This window comes from Dama dama, chromosome 18 (assembly GCF_033118175.1).
Source record: "Dama dama isolate Ldn47 chromosome 18, ASM3311817v1, whole genome shotgun sequence".
Taxonomy (NCBI): domain Eukaryota; kingdom Metazoa; phylum Chordata; class Mammalia; order Artiodactyla; family Cervidae; genus Dama; species Dama dama.
This window is the reverse complement of record NC_083698.1, coordinates 53,870,037-53,888,334: the sequence shown is the minus strand read 5'-3', so window position 1 is coordinate 53,888,334 and position 18,298 is coordinate 53,870,037. Positions and strand designations below refer to the sequence as shown.

Below are 18,298 nucleotides of genomic sequence, written 5' to 3'. Positions count from 1 at the left end.
AGTCTAGGTGAGAACTAAGGAGGGATCAAAATTAATATCATTGGTTGTCACAGAGGATAGGCATGAACTTCAGCGATTGTTTTGAGCACACAGAGACTGTGAAAGTAAATCTACCAGTCTCTTCCACTCAGTCTCCAATTTCTTCTTTTTTCCACTCTTATGAATTAATACTGCAATCCTGAATCTACAGGTTCCAAACTTTTCAAAAATCTCTGACATCTGTCTTTGATGTCCTCAATAACCTGTCCCAGGTTTTATTCCAAAATGACCATCCAAGCTGCTGTTTACCTTGTTAATGTGGCAAAATTCATCAAAAATCTCATATTCTTCCTTAATAATTCCATTTCTAAGGCTTTATTTTAAAGTCATATTCTGAAATACAGGAGATGTTCCTCACATTATTACTTACAAATGTGAAAAAACTTGAGAGCATTTGAGTCTAACAAGCAGGGCTGGATACAGAAATTAGGGTCTTAAGTCTCAAAGCTAGAAAAGACAATGCAACCTCCTTAGAGCTCAGTAGATTATTTTTTAATGTTTTCCTATTTGGTACTAGGAAGCCAAAGAAACAAACTTAAGCAAATATCTGATAAGTGTCTTTGATTCATTCATGAAATAGATGCCTGTTAGTCATTAAAGAATTGGGCATTTTAAAATTTAACTAGATTAAAAAAATTTTAAATAGTACATGCATATGTCAAACTGTATTAAAGTTTCTGTTATGGAAGGAAATATACTCCTTTACCTCAATTTCTGAGTTCTGTTTACTAGAATTAATACATGTTTAACAACTTGAGTATCCTACCACAATTTTTCTTTTTAAACTGTGATTAATTGTCATAAAGAAATTAAGCCAGAAGTTGAGATAAAAATAATAAAAGATAAATGGTTTTAGAAGTCATTTCTGAAAGAGTAACATTCAAGCTTGGAAAGAGAAAAAAATGGCAATGCAAAAAATGGGGAGGCGGTGCTCCAGAGAAAAGAGCATGTGTAAAGATCCTGCAACAGAAAAGAGTTTGGGGTGATGGAGAAGATGGAAGAAGGCCACTGTGTCTGAGCAGAGTCAAATGAGGCTGCAGGGGAAACCAGAAGATAAGCAGCAGTCATGGAAGCCATGACCAATTACTTTTATTCTAAATGCAACAAGGGGATCCCTCCTGATGGCTGAGATGGCAGTCTACCTGCAATGCAGGAGACTGGGGTTCAATCCCTAGGTCCAGAAGATACCCTGAAGAAGGAAATGGCTACCCACTCCAGTCTTCTTGTCTGGGAAATCCCATGGACAGAAGAGCCTGGGGGGCTCAAAGAGTCAGACATGACTGAGCAACTAACATCTAACACAAATGCAACAAGAAGTTACTGGAGAATTTTAAATAAAGAAAACATGATTCAATTTGTGTTTTAAGAAAGTGTTCTTACTGTTGTCTGGAAAATGGGATCAGAAAGAGGAAGAGTAAAACTGAGGAGTCATTGAGCTTCCTGGACATGAACATCAGCTTTTTATCAAATTTGTAAAGTTTTTTTTCAATATTTCTTTTAATACGTTTTCTGCTCCTTTCTCTCTCTCCTTTCCTTTTGGTATTCTCATTTTATATGTTGGTGAGCTTGGTGGAATTTTTCTGAGGTTCTGTTCCTTTTCTTTCAGTCTTTTCTGACAAAAAAATTTTCCCTGCCATGTCCACTGTTTTCAAGAGATCCTATAGATTTAAATTTCTGCAGAGTGTATCAAATAAAGCCATTTTCTTTCAGGAGAGCTTCTTTTTATAAACTGCCTCTTCCCTGGGCCAAAGATATGATCCACCACTCCAGAACTGGAGGTGGGTACAGCAGTCCATTCTTTAGTGACACCCCTGCTTTATGTGGCAAAAGCTAGGCTGGAGCAGTAGCCTCCGGTCTTCTTGTGTGGAATCTCCAGCCAATGAGTGAGCTGGAGCAAGGGCAATTGACGCCTCAGTATTCTCAACTTTCTGTGTCTGAGACAGAGCCTCTGCCTTATGAGTGGCAGCCAGATGGCAGAAGGGAGACCTCAACCTCTGAGCCACTTCTGCCAGGAATGTAGCCTGTGTAACTCACAATGAATGGAGATGAGAGACACTGGAGGTCTTCACTTCTTGATAAGATACAGTATCCCTTGACTGAGAGCTGAAAGGAGAAGCAGTCCTACCTTCTTGGCCACAAAGCACCCAGAGCAGAACTTCCATCATGCTGAGTAGGGCCAGGTGGAAGGGAAGAAGTCAACTGTAACACACGTGGCACAAACGCTCTCTGTTCTCACCAAGATTTAATATTATTCTTTTTTTTTTAAAGCAATTCTTATTGGAGTATAGTTGCTTTACAATGTTGTATCAGTTTTTGCTGTGTAGCAAACTGAACCAACTATATGTGTATATAATCTTTTCTGGATTTCCTTACCATTTAGGTCACCACAGAGCACTGAGTACTTCCCTGAGCTCTACAGTAAGTTCCGGTATTTTATCCATAGTATCAATAGTGTATATATGTCAATTCCAGTCTCCCAATTCATCCCACACCCCCTTCTTTCATTGGTATACACACATTTGTTCTCTACATCTGTATCTCTATTTTAGCTTTGCAAATAAGTTCATCTGTATCATTTTTCTAGATTCCACTTTTAAGTGATGTTATATGATATTAATTTTTCTATTTCTCACTTCACTCTATATCAGAGTCTCTAGGTTCATCCATGTCTCTGCAAATGGCACAGTTTTGTTCCTTTTTATGGATGAGTAATATTCTGTTGTATACATGTACCACATCTTCTTCATTTATTTCTCTGTTGATGAATATTCAGGTTGCTTCCTTGTCCTGGCTATTGTAAATAGTGCTGCAGTGAACACTGGGATGCATGTATCATTTTGAATTATGGTTTTCTCCCGGTATATGCCCAGGGGAGGATTTCTGGGTCATATGGTAACTCTATGTTTAGTTTTTTAAGGAACCTCCATACTGTTCTCCATAGGGGATGTTTCAATTTACATTTCCCCCAACAGTGTAAGAGGGTTACATTTCAAAATCCACACCCTCTCTAGCAATTTTTCTTTGTAGATTTTTTTGTTAACGGCCATTCTTACTGGTATTTTGATTTGCATTTATCTAATAACTAGTGATGCTGAGCATCTTTTCATATGCTTTTTGGCCATCTGCATGTTTCCTTTGGAGAAGTGTCTACTTAGGTCTTCCATCAATTTTTGATTGGGTTGTTTATTTTTTTGATATTGGAGCTGCATGAGTTGTTTGTGTATTTTAGAAATTAACCTCTTGTTAGTTGTTTCATTTAAAAATATTTTCTCATATTCTGAGGGTTTTCATCTTGTTTACAGTTTCCTTTGTTGTGCAAAAGCTTTTACTTAGGTCTCATTTGTTTACTTTTGTTTTAATTTTCAAAATTAAAAAGTATTAAATTTTATTCTTGAGTATTTCTTCATTTGCTGTATGCTCTCAAGAAAATTTTCAGACTTCAATGCTTTTTTAAAAATATGATCATTACTAGTTATAGTTTGGAGTGAGTCCATGCAGCGCTTTATGCTGCCATTCTGGGGCAAGACTCTGAAAACATTATTTCATGACAGTACTTGCATACTGTGTGTTTGGTAGGCATGGGCCAAGGGGTAAAACCTAATTGCCAGGATTTCTCAACATGAATGATAATTACTAACATCATCTGGTATCAGAAAAACTTCCTAAAGGTGATTATCAATAGATCCTTCCATAATTCACCTTCAGTAAAATCTATTAATTTCTGAAGTCCTAAGACCTCATTATTATCAGAGCAAGAATTTTTACTTCTATTCCCTTCTTTGTGTTTGATTTACAAAATCTGTCATCTGAGTTTTGCTTTGGACACTACAGTATTCTATGTTGTGTCTATAAGGTAAGATAATTGACTTTTAAAATAAAACACCAGAAGCATATATAACTTTCAGGGATACATCCTGATTGCATCAAGCAGTAAAACCCTGATGGGATCAGGCGAGGAGTTCACACAGCAAAGTCAGCGACAGTCTCAGGGCCTCTGGAACACAGGAAAGAAAGGAAGCCAAATGTCTGGTAGGAGTGGTGTGAAGTGAGACAACACTGTTGGAAAGTGAGTCAGCTGAGGAAAACCAAGAAGCATTAGGAAGAGATTAGAGTGTAGAATGGACCAGGTTCAGTTCAATTGGGTTCAGTCGCTCAGTCGTGTCTGACGCTTTGCAACCCCATGGACTGCAGCACGCCAGGCTTCCCTGTCCATCGCCAACTCCCAGAGTTTACTCAAACTCATGTCCATTGAGTTGGTGGTGCCATCCAACCATCTCATCCTCTGTCGTCTCCTCTCCTCCTGCCCTCAATATTTCCCTGCATCAGGGTCTTTTCAAATGAGTCAACTCTTCACATGAGGTGGCCAAAGTATTGGAGTTTCAGTGTCAGCATCAGTCCTTTCAGTGAATATCCAGGACTGGTTTCCTTTAGGATGGACTGGTTGGATCTCCTTGCAGTCCAAGGGACTCTCAAGAGTCTTCCAACACCACAGTTCAAAAGCATCGATTCTTTGGCGCTCAGCTTTCTTTACAGTCCAACTCTCACATCCATACAGGACTACTGGATAAACCAGAGCTTGGACAAGGTTAGATGAAGAATTAAAATGGGAGCCATGACAGCACTGCAGGCCTTCTGAAATGTGTGCTCACTGCGCAACTGAGGACGCCGAGCTGCTCAAAGCCTCCCGCCAGCAAGACCACATTACCCAAAGGACGCATATTCTTTAACGTTTCCATACTGAAAACCAGACACTTATGTCTTTAATGCTGCAAAGCTCAAATCTCCTCTTTCAGATGCACTTTCAAAGCCATATAAAGTAAACAATAAAAAAAAATCACTCCTCTTTCTAAAGGGTCATATCTTGATTTCTGACTTTCATCCTGTATTATTCAATCTGTGAATAACGAAGCTAACAGCAATAGGTATAAACTGCCTGGTGAAATAAAAATTCATATTTCGAGGCAAGACAAGAAAATTTTAAACATAACATTTTTCTCTGCCTTTTTGGGCCTTTCTCCCCTTCTGCGTGCATTGTGCATCTACATTATAATGTGTTCATCAGACCTCCCCAATGGCAGAAACACCTGATCAACCATAAATTGATCAGTTTTTCTTCTTGTGGTGCCAGTCATGAAGCTCCTTGGAAGATAACATTTCCTTCCTAATCCGGTAACGAACCCACCACTCACCTTATATGTCAACTTTATGTACAATGCCGATATACCGTTTCTTTTAAAGACAGCAACTGGTGCAGAACAGACCGCTCAGATAATCTGGGCTGAACCTAATTGAAGCTCTTAGTGTAAATACTCACTTATGACCTGATTAATGTTACTAGCTATACTACTTGTTGGGCCTCCCAGGTAGCTCATTGGGTAAAGAATCTGCCTGCAATGCAGGAGACACAGGACACTTGGGTTCGATCCCTGAGTTGGGAAGAACCCCTGGAGGAGCGCATGGCAACCTACTCCAGTATTCTCGCCTGGAGAATCCCATGGACAGAGGAGCCTGGCGGACTACAGTCCATAGGGTTGCAAAGTCAGACACGACTGAAGCGACTGAGCACTCATACAACTTGTGTTTTCCCTGTTTTACAAGATTATTATTTATTGATTACCAAGTGGATGGCTGAGCTAATGATAATTAGGAAACTTGAAACAACTGACCAAATATATAATCCCATAAGACCAATGATTTTAAGAGTGTAAGTCTAGATACCAGAACAAGCAACAAGAAGGAACCATTCCCTAGACCATAAGAGACTAGTAAGGCAGGTGGCTGAGAAGTTTTGGTTACTGTGAACAGGACTTGGTCCAGAAATAGCACACTGAGTGGCCTGACAACAAAATCCTTGCCTGTCCTGGGAATGAGCATTCCTAGCTCAATGGGACAAATTGGTCATAAAATGCCTCCAAAACCGTGCTCAAAATTAAGACTGAAAGGGAAAAAAACAAAGCATGTTGTCCATCATCCAGTTACACAAGAATCAAGTCACTGCAATTGTTGACTTACAGTACAGGGCAAAGATTAGGATGAGGTACTTGTGCTCAGGGGTACTTGTGCTAGGGGAAGACTGGCAGAACTGGTCCTCACGGATTATTTTCAGGAGAAAATTTTATGAACCCAGTTTCCCGCATCTTCTCATACTGAGAAAAGCACCAATAACTAAGATATTTATTCCTCAAGAGTAGCAGTAACTTTCTATCAAGATATTTGATTGCATATACCCTTTTGTCAAGGTCACATGTACACTGTTCTCTCCATCCCCCAACTTTTACTTCTTCAGAATAGTTCTCCAACTCTCTGAGAGATGGTCTCCCGGGTTATAATTCTCAGGTTGGCTTAAAGAAAATTTTCCATTTTTTTGGTAGTATGACATAGTCTGTTTCTTTAATTATTATTAATTAGAAGATCATTATTTCACAGTATTGTGCTTGTTTCTGCCATACAACAACATCATTTCTATTTTAGATTACTATGAATTAATGTTTTTGTTGACATATTTAAGTCTGGTGTGTGTGTGTTAGTTGCTCAGTTGTGTCTGACTCTTTGCGACCCCATGGACTGTAGCCCACCAGGCTCCTCTGTCCATGGGATTCTCCAGGCAAGAATACTGGAGTGGGTAGCCATTTCCTTCTCCAAGATTTAAGTCATAAAGGATGCAATTCTAAAGGAGGATGAACAACAGGCTGACCTTCAGAAAATCATTGCCCTGATATGTCTGCATAGGTAAACTCATCCATTGGGATGCTGACTTCCTAATAGGTAAAAGATATGAGAAGCATGGGTACAAAGATATTAACTTCTAGTCCACAGATCTGCTATTTCCAAGTATTGGGAAGGCTTTTATGTTTTCCTTAAAGAAGTGATTAGCCCATGGCTAACAGTTATTGAAAAAATATGATTAAGTGGAAGGACTGATGTTGAAGCTGAAACTCCAATATTTTGGCCACCTCATGCGAAGAGTTGACTCACTGGAAAAGACTCTGATGCTGGGAGGGATTGGGGGCAGGAGGAGAAGGGGACGACAGAGGATGAGATGGCTGGATGGCATCACCGACTCAATGGACATGAGTTTGGGTAAACTCCGGGAGTTGGTGATGGACAGGGAGGCCTGAAGTGCTGCGATTCATGGGGTCACAAAGAGTCAGACACGACTGAGCGACTGAACTGAACTGAACTGAACACATAATAAGTCATGGAATGTCAAACTAAGGCATATAAGTGACATCTGGAATTGTTTAGTTTCATCACGTCTTAACCAGAAAAGAAATATATTGATCAGAAATGAAAGACAAAGGCCATTGGCATATAGTGGAAGCTATAATTGTTTGAGTGGATGAGCCTATTTAGAGGGAATTCACAGTTTTTTAACAAAGGACTTTCACCTTAAAGTTTCCATACTTATTTTTAAAGGCAAACACTGAGGATTAGGTTAATAGATAAAAGGTTGTTTATTTGCTTTCTATTGTAACTATTACTACTTATTTGTAATTTTTTCAAAGGACACAGTAACCCACTGGCTAAAAACAACTTTTTAGAAGTGTATATAGAGCATGGCATAAATAAGTGTATGTAATATCTGATGTTTTTAATTTATTGAAATACTTATTATAAACTACATTTTTTTCTATGTTGTGTATCTTTTCCTATGTAGTATAGAAGATAAGATGTTGGATGGCATCATTGATTCAACGGACATGAGTTTAAGCAAACGCTAGGAAATAGAGAAGGACAGGGAAGCCTGGCATGCTGCACTCCACAGGGTTGCAAAGCTGGACATGACTGAGCGACTGAACAACAACAAGAAATATCTAAATTGGCAAAATGTAAGTAACTCAGAGAATAAAACAAGGCTAGAATCACTACTTCCATTACCTTATAATTTGAGTTTGTGTTTGTGGTTTTTTTAAAATACTACATGAAGTTTTACAAATACCTTCCATAGATAGGTTTGGTCACTGTCATGTCCTACTCTTGTGACCTCATGGACTGTAGTCCGCCAGGCTCCTCTGTCCATGGGATTCTCCAGGCAAGAATACTGGAGTGGGTTGCCATTCCCTTCTCCAGGGGATCTTCCTGACAGGTATCCTGCACTGCAGGCAGACTCTTTATCAACTAAGCCACCAGAGAAGCATATTTTAATATATTTTGAACTCCATCTTTTTTCTTCACTGTCATGAAAAGAGAATTGCTTAAAGGAAACTAAAAAGATATGACAACTGCATGCAATACAGCCTGAGTTCCTTTTGTTATAAAGGACATTGAGAAAATTGCCAAAATCTGAATAAGATCTACAGATTAGGTAAGACTATTGTATCAGTGTTCACTTTCTGATTTTGATTACTGTACTGTGGTTATGTTGCCATGTTCTGAGTAAGTAGAGATAAAGAGGAACAGTTCCTATAATTTTTTCTGAAACAGTTCAGGTGGGAAAAAACATGTAAGTGTGATATATATATGCATGTACATATACATGTATATATGTGCATGTATAAACATCAGGGGCATTAATGCAATCCTTAATAATTACACCAATTCAGTAATAGTAAGTTACTATCTATAGAGAGAATCTATATAAGATACACACAAATATATATATATATATATATATATATATATATATATATATATAAAACACACAAATATATATATATATATATGAATAAAGTGCCTGTGTGTGTGTATGTAGAGGGAAAGAAAGCAAGAGAAGGATAATGCAAATATAGCGAAAAGTTAAACTTTGAGAAGTTACATATTTGCTGTACTATTCTTAAAATTTTTCTGAAAGTAAAATTAATTGAAAGCTAAAAACTCAAAAAGAATAAAAATAAAGCATTATTTAATAATTGTGTGTGTGGGCTCAGTAATGTCCGACTCTCTGTGAACTTATGGACTGTGTCCTGCCAGGCTCCTCTACCCATGGAATATTCCCAGCAAGAATGGTGGAGTGGGTTGCCATTTCCTCCTCTAAGGGATTTTCTAGACCCAGGAATCGAATCTAGGTCTCTCACATCTCCTGCATTACAGACAGATTCTTTTACCTCTGAGCCACCAGGGGTGCCTTCATTTAATAATTAGGAAATTATTAATAATTAGGAAATTGCAAAAGTGAGCCAAAAGGCCATATACTATATGTCTAGCCAATAGGTGGCGCCAATGAGTACCTGTTTTCTTTAAACAATATTAGAAAGCAAAGTTTCCAAGTGCAGTGTTCAAAAGTCAGGAGTATAGACACAGTCTTTAAGAATTACACCAGTTCAATACTATTGAATTAAACAACTACCTGTCTGTGTGAGGACAGGATGCTCAACTCCCCCAAATACAGTCTAACTCTCTCAAAAGCCTCCTTTCACCTCAGTTAAATGAAGAACACCATTTACTTCCTGCACAGGGTTAAACTGCCCTCCGTGTACAAGTATGTGGGCTTCTTATCTAGGTAATTCTGAAGGAGTTTCACCTTCTGTGGGGGTTAAAATGTGTAACTGGCAGGAATGCAATCACATTGCTCATCTGGCTAAGGCAAAAAGCAGGTTGTAGAAACTGACCTGATTAGCAAATATGATTTCTTTTAGTTGTAAGTTACATGTACAAACTACAGGAAATAGGATTTCATAAACACATAGATAATATTAAAAGATTCTGAATTTTCTCTTAGGACACACTGAACAGGAGCCAAGGATTTTTACACAATTTATTTCAAATAATAGAACTGAATGTGTCTCAGGAAATCATATTGGCTCATTCTTATTTCACATTCCTAGAATTCAACTGCTAATGTCTATCAGAGGTGACGTTAATAATAACCATTTGCTCAACAAACGTCAACCAGGCTGATTCTAATGACTATTTTTAGAAGTTCAAATTCTCACAATATGATTTTTGGATTTAAAAATTCTCACAGAGTACAACTTTGGAAATTTTGAATTATTGCAATGAACTAAATCTAACCATACAAATATGTTAATTCAATTATATTTTTACCTTTAAAAGTTAAATGGATCACCTGAAATTTTCTTCCAGTTTCTAAACCCAATAAAGATAGTGGTTAATGTACTTTAGCAACACAAGTCTTAGATTAGAGGGGGATAAAAAACCCAGTTATCTAGACAAATCCTTTTACCTATTAAATAGACAAGATTACAACTCCAAAAGATAGGAGCACTTCAGTGAAGCATAAAAGGCCTGAAAATTAGGTGGTAGAATTTGATTCTAAAACTAATTTCGAAGTTATTCTTCTTTTTCTTTTTTTAGTATAATGACCAAGGAATAGGAGGAGGAAAGCAGGGACTAAAACAAGACTTTGTCGAGTGCACTTAATTCTCTTGAAAACATTTGACTGCACTGCTTCCATTTAATCAACTACTCCATGGTCCAAGGAGAAAAAGTCAACATTTCACTGCGATAATTTAATCATGAGGCATCCCAATTTCCAACTTCAATTTCCTATATTCTTGTTTCCCCCTTAAGTACGCTAGCAGATGCCTCCCTTTCAATAATAAAGCCAAACAGCCCCTAAAACTCTACCCACTATTTTTATAATTGCCTTCCCTCAAGACAGGTGACAACAGAACAATGTTCCACTCTCCAAGAAGAATGGAAACTTAAATGGAAAGAAAGAGTAAAGGGTTCATTTACTAATTTTTAAAAGTTTCTGTCTGAACTTTCTCTCTCTGGAGCAGTATTTTGGAGTGACAAGGCTTAGGGCTGGGTTTGCCTTGCTATTAGCGAGCTAGAAGGGACCAGAAGGACCCAAGGAATAGAAGGCGAGCTGATGCTGGCTGGGTGCAGCTGGCTGGGACTCAGGCTTGATAGGAGGGGGAAGGACAGGAGTGGGCTGTAAGGGCAAGAGAGCAGGCAGGGCTTTGCAGCCAACACCAAGCATAAAGAGTATATATTCAATCTAGCAATCTCAGCATCAAGATAGGCAGCAAAATGCAGGATTGAGTCTGCCAAAGGCAGAGAAAACCTGCTAGGCAGGGTTGTATGATAAAATGGTTTCTTTCACTCTTTCCAAAGATGCAACAAGTGGTTTTTCATTTCAGTACAATGGATGTAAACACAACAGGTAACACCCAGGGAACTTCCCAGGGAAACATAATATGCTGCCTTTCCTTCCTGGGGTTAATCTACCTGTCAGAAGGAAGACCTGGGAAGAGAGGTTAGCAGTTGACTGAACACAGTTGAGATGGAAGAAACAAAGAATAGGAAGAATCAATTTGATGATTCAGCCTACCAATAATTCAGCCGTATGATTCTCAAAGTCTCCATTTAGAAGATCAAATCAGGATCCATTTTGAGAAAATGAAGCAAGGTGCTTGACAAAAGAAGGGTAAAATATTCTAGAGGATGACCCCAAAGTTGTAACAATGAATAGACACATCATGTGTCAAATGCGGCTCTATGCACTCTGCAACATTTTCTCTTTTAATCCTTCAGTGACCCTTACAGGGTGATACTACCATTATCCCAGTAAAACTTGATTCAAACTGAGGACATCCCACTTCCAGGAGCAAATATCTTTGGGCTATCTTCTCTAAGAGATGACTCCCACCTGTAAGCAGAGAAAAATGTATGGTTTGGCTTGACTGGCATCCCGATCTCATAGGATATAGGGTCAATTATGCAAGGAATCTACCTGGACATATAAATAAATCAAAGCCCATTATCCAGGACTTCAGCATGATTCGAGAGGCCACTGAGCATCACTTCAGTCAGGACAATGATAAACTCAAAGGATCCAACAACAGAAGAATTGTAAGGCACACTGGAAAGAGGAAAGACCTGGGAGTTGACAAGGAATTTGGAAACAAGTATTTTGGAGCAGATCAACACACCTTGCATAGTCAACACTGCATCTCTGAGGCTAAGGAGGGAAGGGAATACAAGGGAAAAATCAGAAGGTCAGGGTTAGTTTTATATTTATTTATTCACATAGGAGGCAAATGCAAGCAAACTAAAAATAATGGGACTCTGGGAGAGAAAGAAAAAGATACACAATAGCTACAAACTTCTCCACCCAAAGTCAGTGGACAGAAGCAAAGGAGTAAGGCATAATGAATGTGAGGCATCAAAAGAGCTCAAAAAGGAAATTCTTAAATGGAGTCTACAGCAGCACTGCCTAATAGAACTATGATATGAGCCACCTTTGTGGCTAGTAACCACTTAAAAAATAAAAACAAAACTAACTTTTGTAATATATTATGTTTAAACCAATATATCCACAATGTTACCTTTGAACATATAATCAATATAAAAATTATTAAAGGGGTGTTTTATATTCATTATATATGTATCAAGTCTTCAAAATCAAGTGTGTATTTTACAAGTACTACACACTGCAATGACATCTCCAGTGGCTCAGGGGTAAAGAAACCGCCTGCAGTGCAGGAGACCCAGGAGACGCAGGTTCAATCCCTGGGTCAGGAAGATCCCCTGGAGAAGGAAATGGCAACCCAATCCAGTATTCTTGCTGCAAAAATCCCATGGACAGAGGAGCCTGGCAGGCCACAGTCCATAGGGTTGCAAAGAGTCGGACACAACTGATCAACTGAACATCATGCTCACACTTTAGTCCCAGTGCTATACTAGTCTCCTGTCTAAGGCTCAACAGCCACAGGTGGCTGGTACCTATCAAGGTGGACAGCACAGGTACAAAATACATTTAATGATAAAAAATAATCCATGGCATCAAGAAATACCAAAAAGTCTGTCAAAAGTAATGAATTTGGTTAGAAGTTTGTCAATGAATTTGGCAAGATAAGTTTTTAAAAAGCACTAGGCCTACCATCTTAGTGAAAGTACATTTAAAATAAATCGCTTGGTCTCTACACAATAAGTGCTATTTCTTTCACAGAAAAATTGAAGACAAGTGGACACAGCAGTTTCTGAGGTATTCTTCTTATTTCAAGTTATATTCACTACTAAAATCCCCTGGTCCTTCAGAGACTCTACCTTCAATAGCAAGTGCAAGTATTTTGTTTATTTAGTGATAGATGGAGGACTTTGTGTGGATCAAAGGAAGCCAAGTTCCCTCCCCCACTCTTGGGAAACTGGAGAGAAAACTGACCTCACCATTCATTACAGACTGAAGTGCTGCCACATGAATGAACTGTGAATACTTATAGCTCTCATGTGAACAAACCACAGAGTTTCTGTCTGCAGTTACTTTGTGGGTTGTTTTGGGCTGGTGATGTGGGATCGTCATATGCAAAGGGTCCTCTGTCCATGGAATTCTCCAGGCAAGAATACTGCAGTGGGTAACCAATTCCCTTCCCCAGGGAATCTTCCCGACCCAGGGATCAAACCCTGCAGGGTCTCCTGCACTGTAGACAGATTATTGTCTGAGCAACAGTAGAATCTGCCTGCAATGCGAGAGACCTGGGTTTGATCCCTGGATCAGGAAGATCCCCTGGAGAAGGGAATGGCAACCCACTCTAGTAATCTTGCCTGGACAATTTCATGGACAGAGGAGCCTGGTGGGCTACAGTCCATAGGATTGCAAAGAATTGGGCACGACTGAGTGACTAACGTTTTCACTTGACCTGGTGAGATGTACACAGGTCTGAAGAAAAGGTGGTCTATATTTAAATTCAGGTTCTTTTAACTGCCAGGCAAGTTGGACTATAACACAACCATCTATATTCAGGGTACTTTAAAAATCAGCCGCAAAAAGCAATGCATTCAGTCCAAATACCAGTTGATTTAGATGTTTCTTTAATTAAAGCACACAATTGCATAGTTTATTCTGCTTCAACATGGGTTTGGAGGTGGGACAGGGAACAAATAATATTTACCATGTTTTTGTATACTGATCAAACTTAAAGATGTCATTCAATATATTATATCATCTACATACGCTATATAATACTAGTATATTACAAGAATATGCGCCACCTGATGCTATTATATGTGCTTCCCTGATAGCTCAGCTGGTAAAGAATTCGCCTGCAATGCAGGAGACCCTGGTTTGATCCCTGGATCAGGAAGATCCCCTGGAGAAGGGAAAGGCTAACCATTTCAGTATTCTGGGCTGGAGAATTCCATGAACTGTACAGTCCATGGGGTCTCAAAGAGTCAGACACAACTGAATGATTTAAACCACTCAGTGATTTAAACCACTTGTATTATATATAACTTATAATGCTATGTTATATTACAGTTCCTGCCAGATGGCATGCATATGCTTTTCTCTATATAACACTACAGCTATAGGCAGAGAAGCATGGTTTTCTTGGACCTTATTGACAGAAATTCCTGTTCATCAAACCCATTCCACACAACTGTCATGAACAGAGGTATATTTGTCATTTGGTTTTCAGCAATCAGCAACAACCTGGAGATCCCAAGACTAGAGAATAAACTCAGATACTCTACCTTGATTCAAACCAGAAAAGAATAAATCTTTTAGAGTTATAGTTACAAACCTATCATAGAGTAAGGAGACATACCAGCATACTGACCGAGCACTTTTAGGGAGTGAGTAGAGAGAAAAACAAAGGGCTGCAAATCTTCTTCTTCACAGACAAATAAAGCAAAGCAATTGAAATGAAGAGCGTGGGGAGTCAGACAGACCATATACTCACCCGCATTGGAGCCAGTCAAATTATAACGCGCGTTCAACTTCTTGATGATATTCTCGTGGATCTGATACCACTCACTCTCTGTATTACACCTGTGAAATCACAGCCACTCTGTTAAGCTTTGATGATGCATGAGATGACCTTACTACACACCTGCCCCTTTTCACATAACCACTATAACGTACTTCCTTAAACCTCCCTGCAGTTCTCAACACAGAGAACATGGCTTGGCTTAGCTGCCCCAGGATAAGCAGGAATGACCATATCAGGTAATGCACGACCAACTACTTCATGAAGTGGCTGAGATGAACAATTCAGGTTATGAGAAGCTCAGAGAACAATGCATACAGTGGAAGGAAGTACAGGCTAAGCTTCTGACTCCCTGGATTTGGATCCTCACTATTAACTGAGCTATGTTCTTTGGGTGAGTTACTTACTCTGTGCCTTGATCTGTTCATCTGTGAAATGGGGGGTAATATACTAGAACCCTGAACAAGCTTGGGTTTAGGATAATCCCTGGCATAAAGTAAATGCTCAGTAAATGTTATTTCTCATTATTGAATCTCCACCTATTATATCATGACCAAGTTGGCTAGCAACAAAATGCAACTGAGGTTAACACAACTTGAACTGGCAAAAACCTGGGATTTACTGAAGGGTAATTAAGGTAACTCTTCCAGATTTTCTACTTCTAGGCCAAAAGGCGTTTCTCCATCTCTCACTCTGACAGCCATCTGTACCTTAGTCTTTCAGCTTTTGTCTTTCACCAACTCATGCTATCTTTGTGTACGTGGTACATTTCACCTAGGAGACTCTGAAGATTCTTGAGAATTGGATCTAGGACTGGTAGATACTTGTGTTTCCCTCAGTACTTTGAACATTGGAGGTGCTTAAAAAAATACCGGCTACATGAATGACTGAATGGATATCCCTCTGACTGTTACTCCCGATGATTTGTTAATATCTGGGTCTGTTCTCTTCTTACTGCTGAGACTCCCGCCCCAGTTAGGTGTCTGTAAATTCACCACTATCTTTCACTAGCAACAAAGCCTCCCTCCCAAGGTTCCTGACAATCAAAGATTCTATAACTATCAATCAAAATATTCCACCTTAGAGAGAGTTCTTCCTTGTGATCTCATCTGTAGCCAATAATTCACAATGTGCTTACATATTTATTTATTTCACCACCATAAGCTTTTCCAGGATGAACTTGATGAAGGTTACTTTTGAACCAGTTAACAGTAGGATAGCAAATAAGAGCACTGACACTGAGAAAGCTGGAAAATTAAGATGAAATAAAACCATTCCACCTGTCCAGCTGTAAGATACCAAATTGCCACTTAGTACACCCTGCTTCTAGTTTTCTTAGTTCAGCTCAGTGGGGAAGGAAGAAAGATAGTTTGCTTCCTATTAAATAGTTAAAGGACTCCGGAATTCATGCTTTTAACCTACAAAATTCCAAATAAAATAAAAGCTCCTAAAGTATGCGACTGAAATATCTTCCAGGCTCAGACGAGGTATTTCTTGCTATTCTCTGTTTGAGTCCCAGTTTGGGCTAAGGATTTGGTCACGTTAACAAATAGAAATTTCTTCCAAATTGTTTCTAACAGTCACTCCTCTAAAATGTTTTAATAAATTCTAGTTTCTTTTTCATCTACAATAACTGTTTTGACTGCCTAGCATTCATCCTGGAATGGATTCATAAATTGCTGAACTGTAATTTTTAAAGGATCTCTCTTGCATCAAGAATAACCCCAAACTTTATTTGATATATATGAAAAAACAGACAATAACAACCACAAAGAGCAGTACAACTTAATTCTAGGAGGGTGAGTATCCCCCACAGAACTGGAATTCATGGGTCTTCCTTGGCTGGGTGCATAATCAAGAGGAATGCAAGCAACTCCAGGTCCCTCAGTTTTCCCATTGACAAGATTAATCTAACACTTCCTACGCATACCTGGAAAGATCATTCGAAGAAACAATGAGATTGTTTGTGAGAAATTTTAGTTTTTCTTAAAAAGCAAGGTCACCTAACAGCATCATTGTCACATCACTAGAAAGTGGTGTGAAATAGCACCCTGAAATAGCACGTACGACCTGGTAACATGAGAGCTCAAGTTCTGAGTTAGGAGTCCTGACTTCACAGCTGGTCCCTGTTCTGATTAGTCAGGTGATTTTGGGTGCTATTTAGCCTCTCTGTCCCCTTATGTGGAAAACAGAGCCAACAGCATCTGCTTCATGAGTTTGTCATGAAGATAAAGTGATACGGCACATGCAAAGTGCTTATTAACATGGTTCCTTGCACATAGTACGCACAAAGTAAATAGTGGCTTAAAAAAAAAAAAAATAGTGGCTAATTATCATTAGTATTGTTGCAATTAAATTATGTTTCACAATCACCAGTAAAATTTAGAAAGGGGATTATACTGGATTTACGCTCCACTGTGGGAGAAAAGAGTAGCATGCTTTACTACCCAGTAGTTTCACCAAAAGTTTTCAAGTTTAGTATCAAGGTCACAGATTTTATCACTCTTAAAAGGGGCAAAGAGAGTTTCTAGTCCTAAACCACAGGCTATAAGTGAATCTTCGTCAACTGATTAGCAAACATGTGGGGCAGGTCCCAGGGCCTCCGGGTAGAAGATGGATAAATCCAAGAAACCCTGCAGCTGTGGTCAAAAGCAACCTGAAGTGTATGTCCCGCAGGGAGTGGGACACGCGGGTCCCCTCCACATACGGAAAAACCATTGGCACATGCTACAACAGCTGGAACAGATAACTAAAGCAAGCTCACTCACAGGGGAGGTCAGTAGTGGGGTCCTCAAATCAGGAATGCAGACCCCAGATCCCCCACCCCCCAGTGCATCTGCTCTGAGGATGTCACTGTGTGCCATCTCTCCATTGTCAGACCTGTGGGGGAGGTGCTCAGGCAAGGGCAATCAAAAGCCATGTGCCTTTTTAAAAACTTAGGATGTGGAATACATTCAGTGGATTTTCTTTGTGGAATGTTTAAACTGAACTGTATCTGCTGCCACTGACCCATAAAAGATGCATAAATCACGTTCTGAGGATCTTATTTGGAAATAGGGTCTTTACACAGAAAATCAAGTTAAAATTAGGTTGTTTAGGGTGGGTCCTAACCCAATATAACTAACTGCTGCTGCTGCTAAGTCACTTTAGTCGTGTCTGACTCTGTGCGACCCCATAGACGGCAGCCCACCAGGCTCCCCCGTCCCTGGGATTCTCCAGGCAAGAACACTGGAGTGGGTTGCCATTTCCTTCTCCAATGCATGAAAGTGAAAAGTGAAAGGGAAGTCGCTCAGTCATGTCCGACTCTTAGCGACCCCATGGACCGCAGCCTACCAGGCTCCTCCATCCATGGGATTTTTCAGGCAAGAGTACTGGAGCAGGGTGCCATTGCCTTCTCCGAATATAACTAACTAGGCCCATGTAAAAAGGCGAGATGTGGTTACAGAAACAGACACACACTCCTGGACAAAGTCATGTCATGATGAAGGTACACATCAGGTCCTGCATCTACAGGACACCAGAAACCAGGAGAGAGAAGCAGGGAACAGAAGCCCCCTCACAGCCCTCAGAAAGAATCAGTGTAGCCAACACTGTGATCTGGGAACTGTGGTTTCCATTACAGCGAGACCATAAATGTCTGTGGCTTA

The 18,298-nt window shown here is 39.5% G+C and overlaps 1 protein-coding gene across 3 annotated transcripts in view; it reads right to left on the bottom strand.

Annotated features, from left to right (window-relative positions):
• DOCK4 (dedicator of cytokinesis 4) overlaps positions 1-18,298 on the bottom strand; it is a 479,093-nt gene that overhangs the window by 194,669 nt on the left and 266,126 nt on the right. For all 3 annotated transcript variants that reach the window (XM_061165346.1, XM_061165344.1, XM_061165347.1), the window contains one exon: positions 14,625-14,713. In XM_061165346.1, coding sequence (XP_061021329.1) covers positions 14,625-14,713 — 89 coding nt within the window. The remainder of the gene's footprint in view (positions 1-14,624; positions 14,714-18,298) is intronic.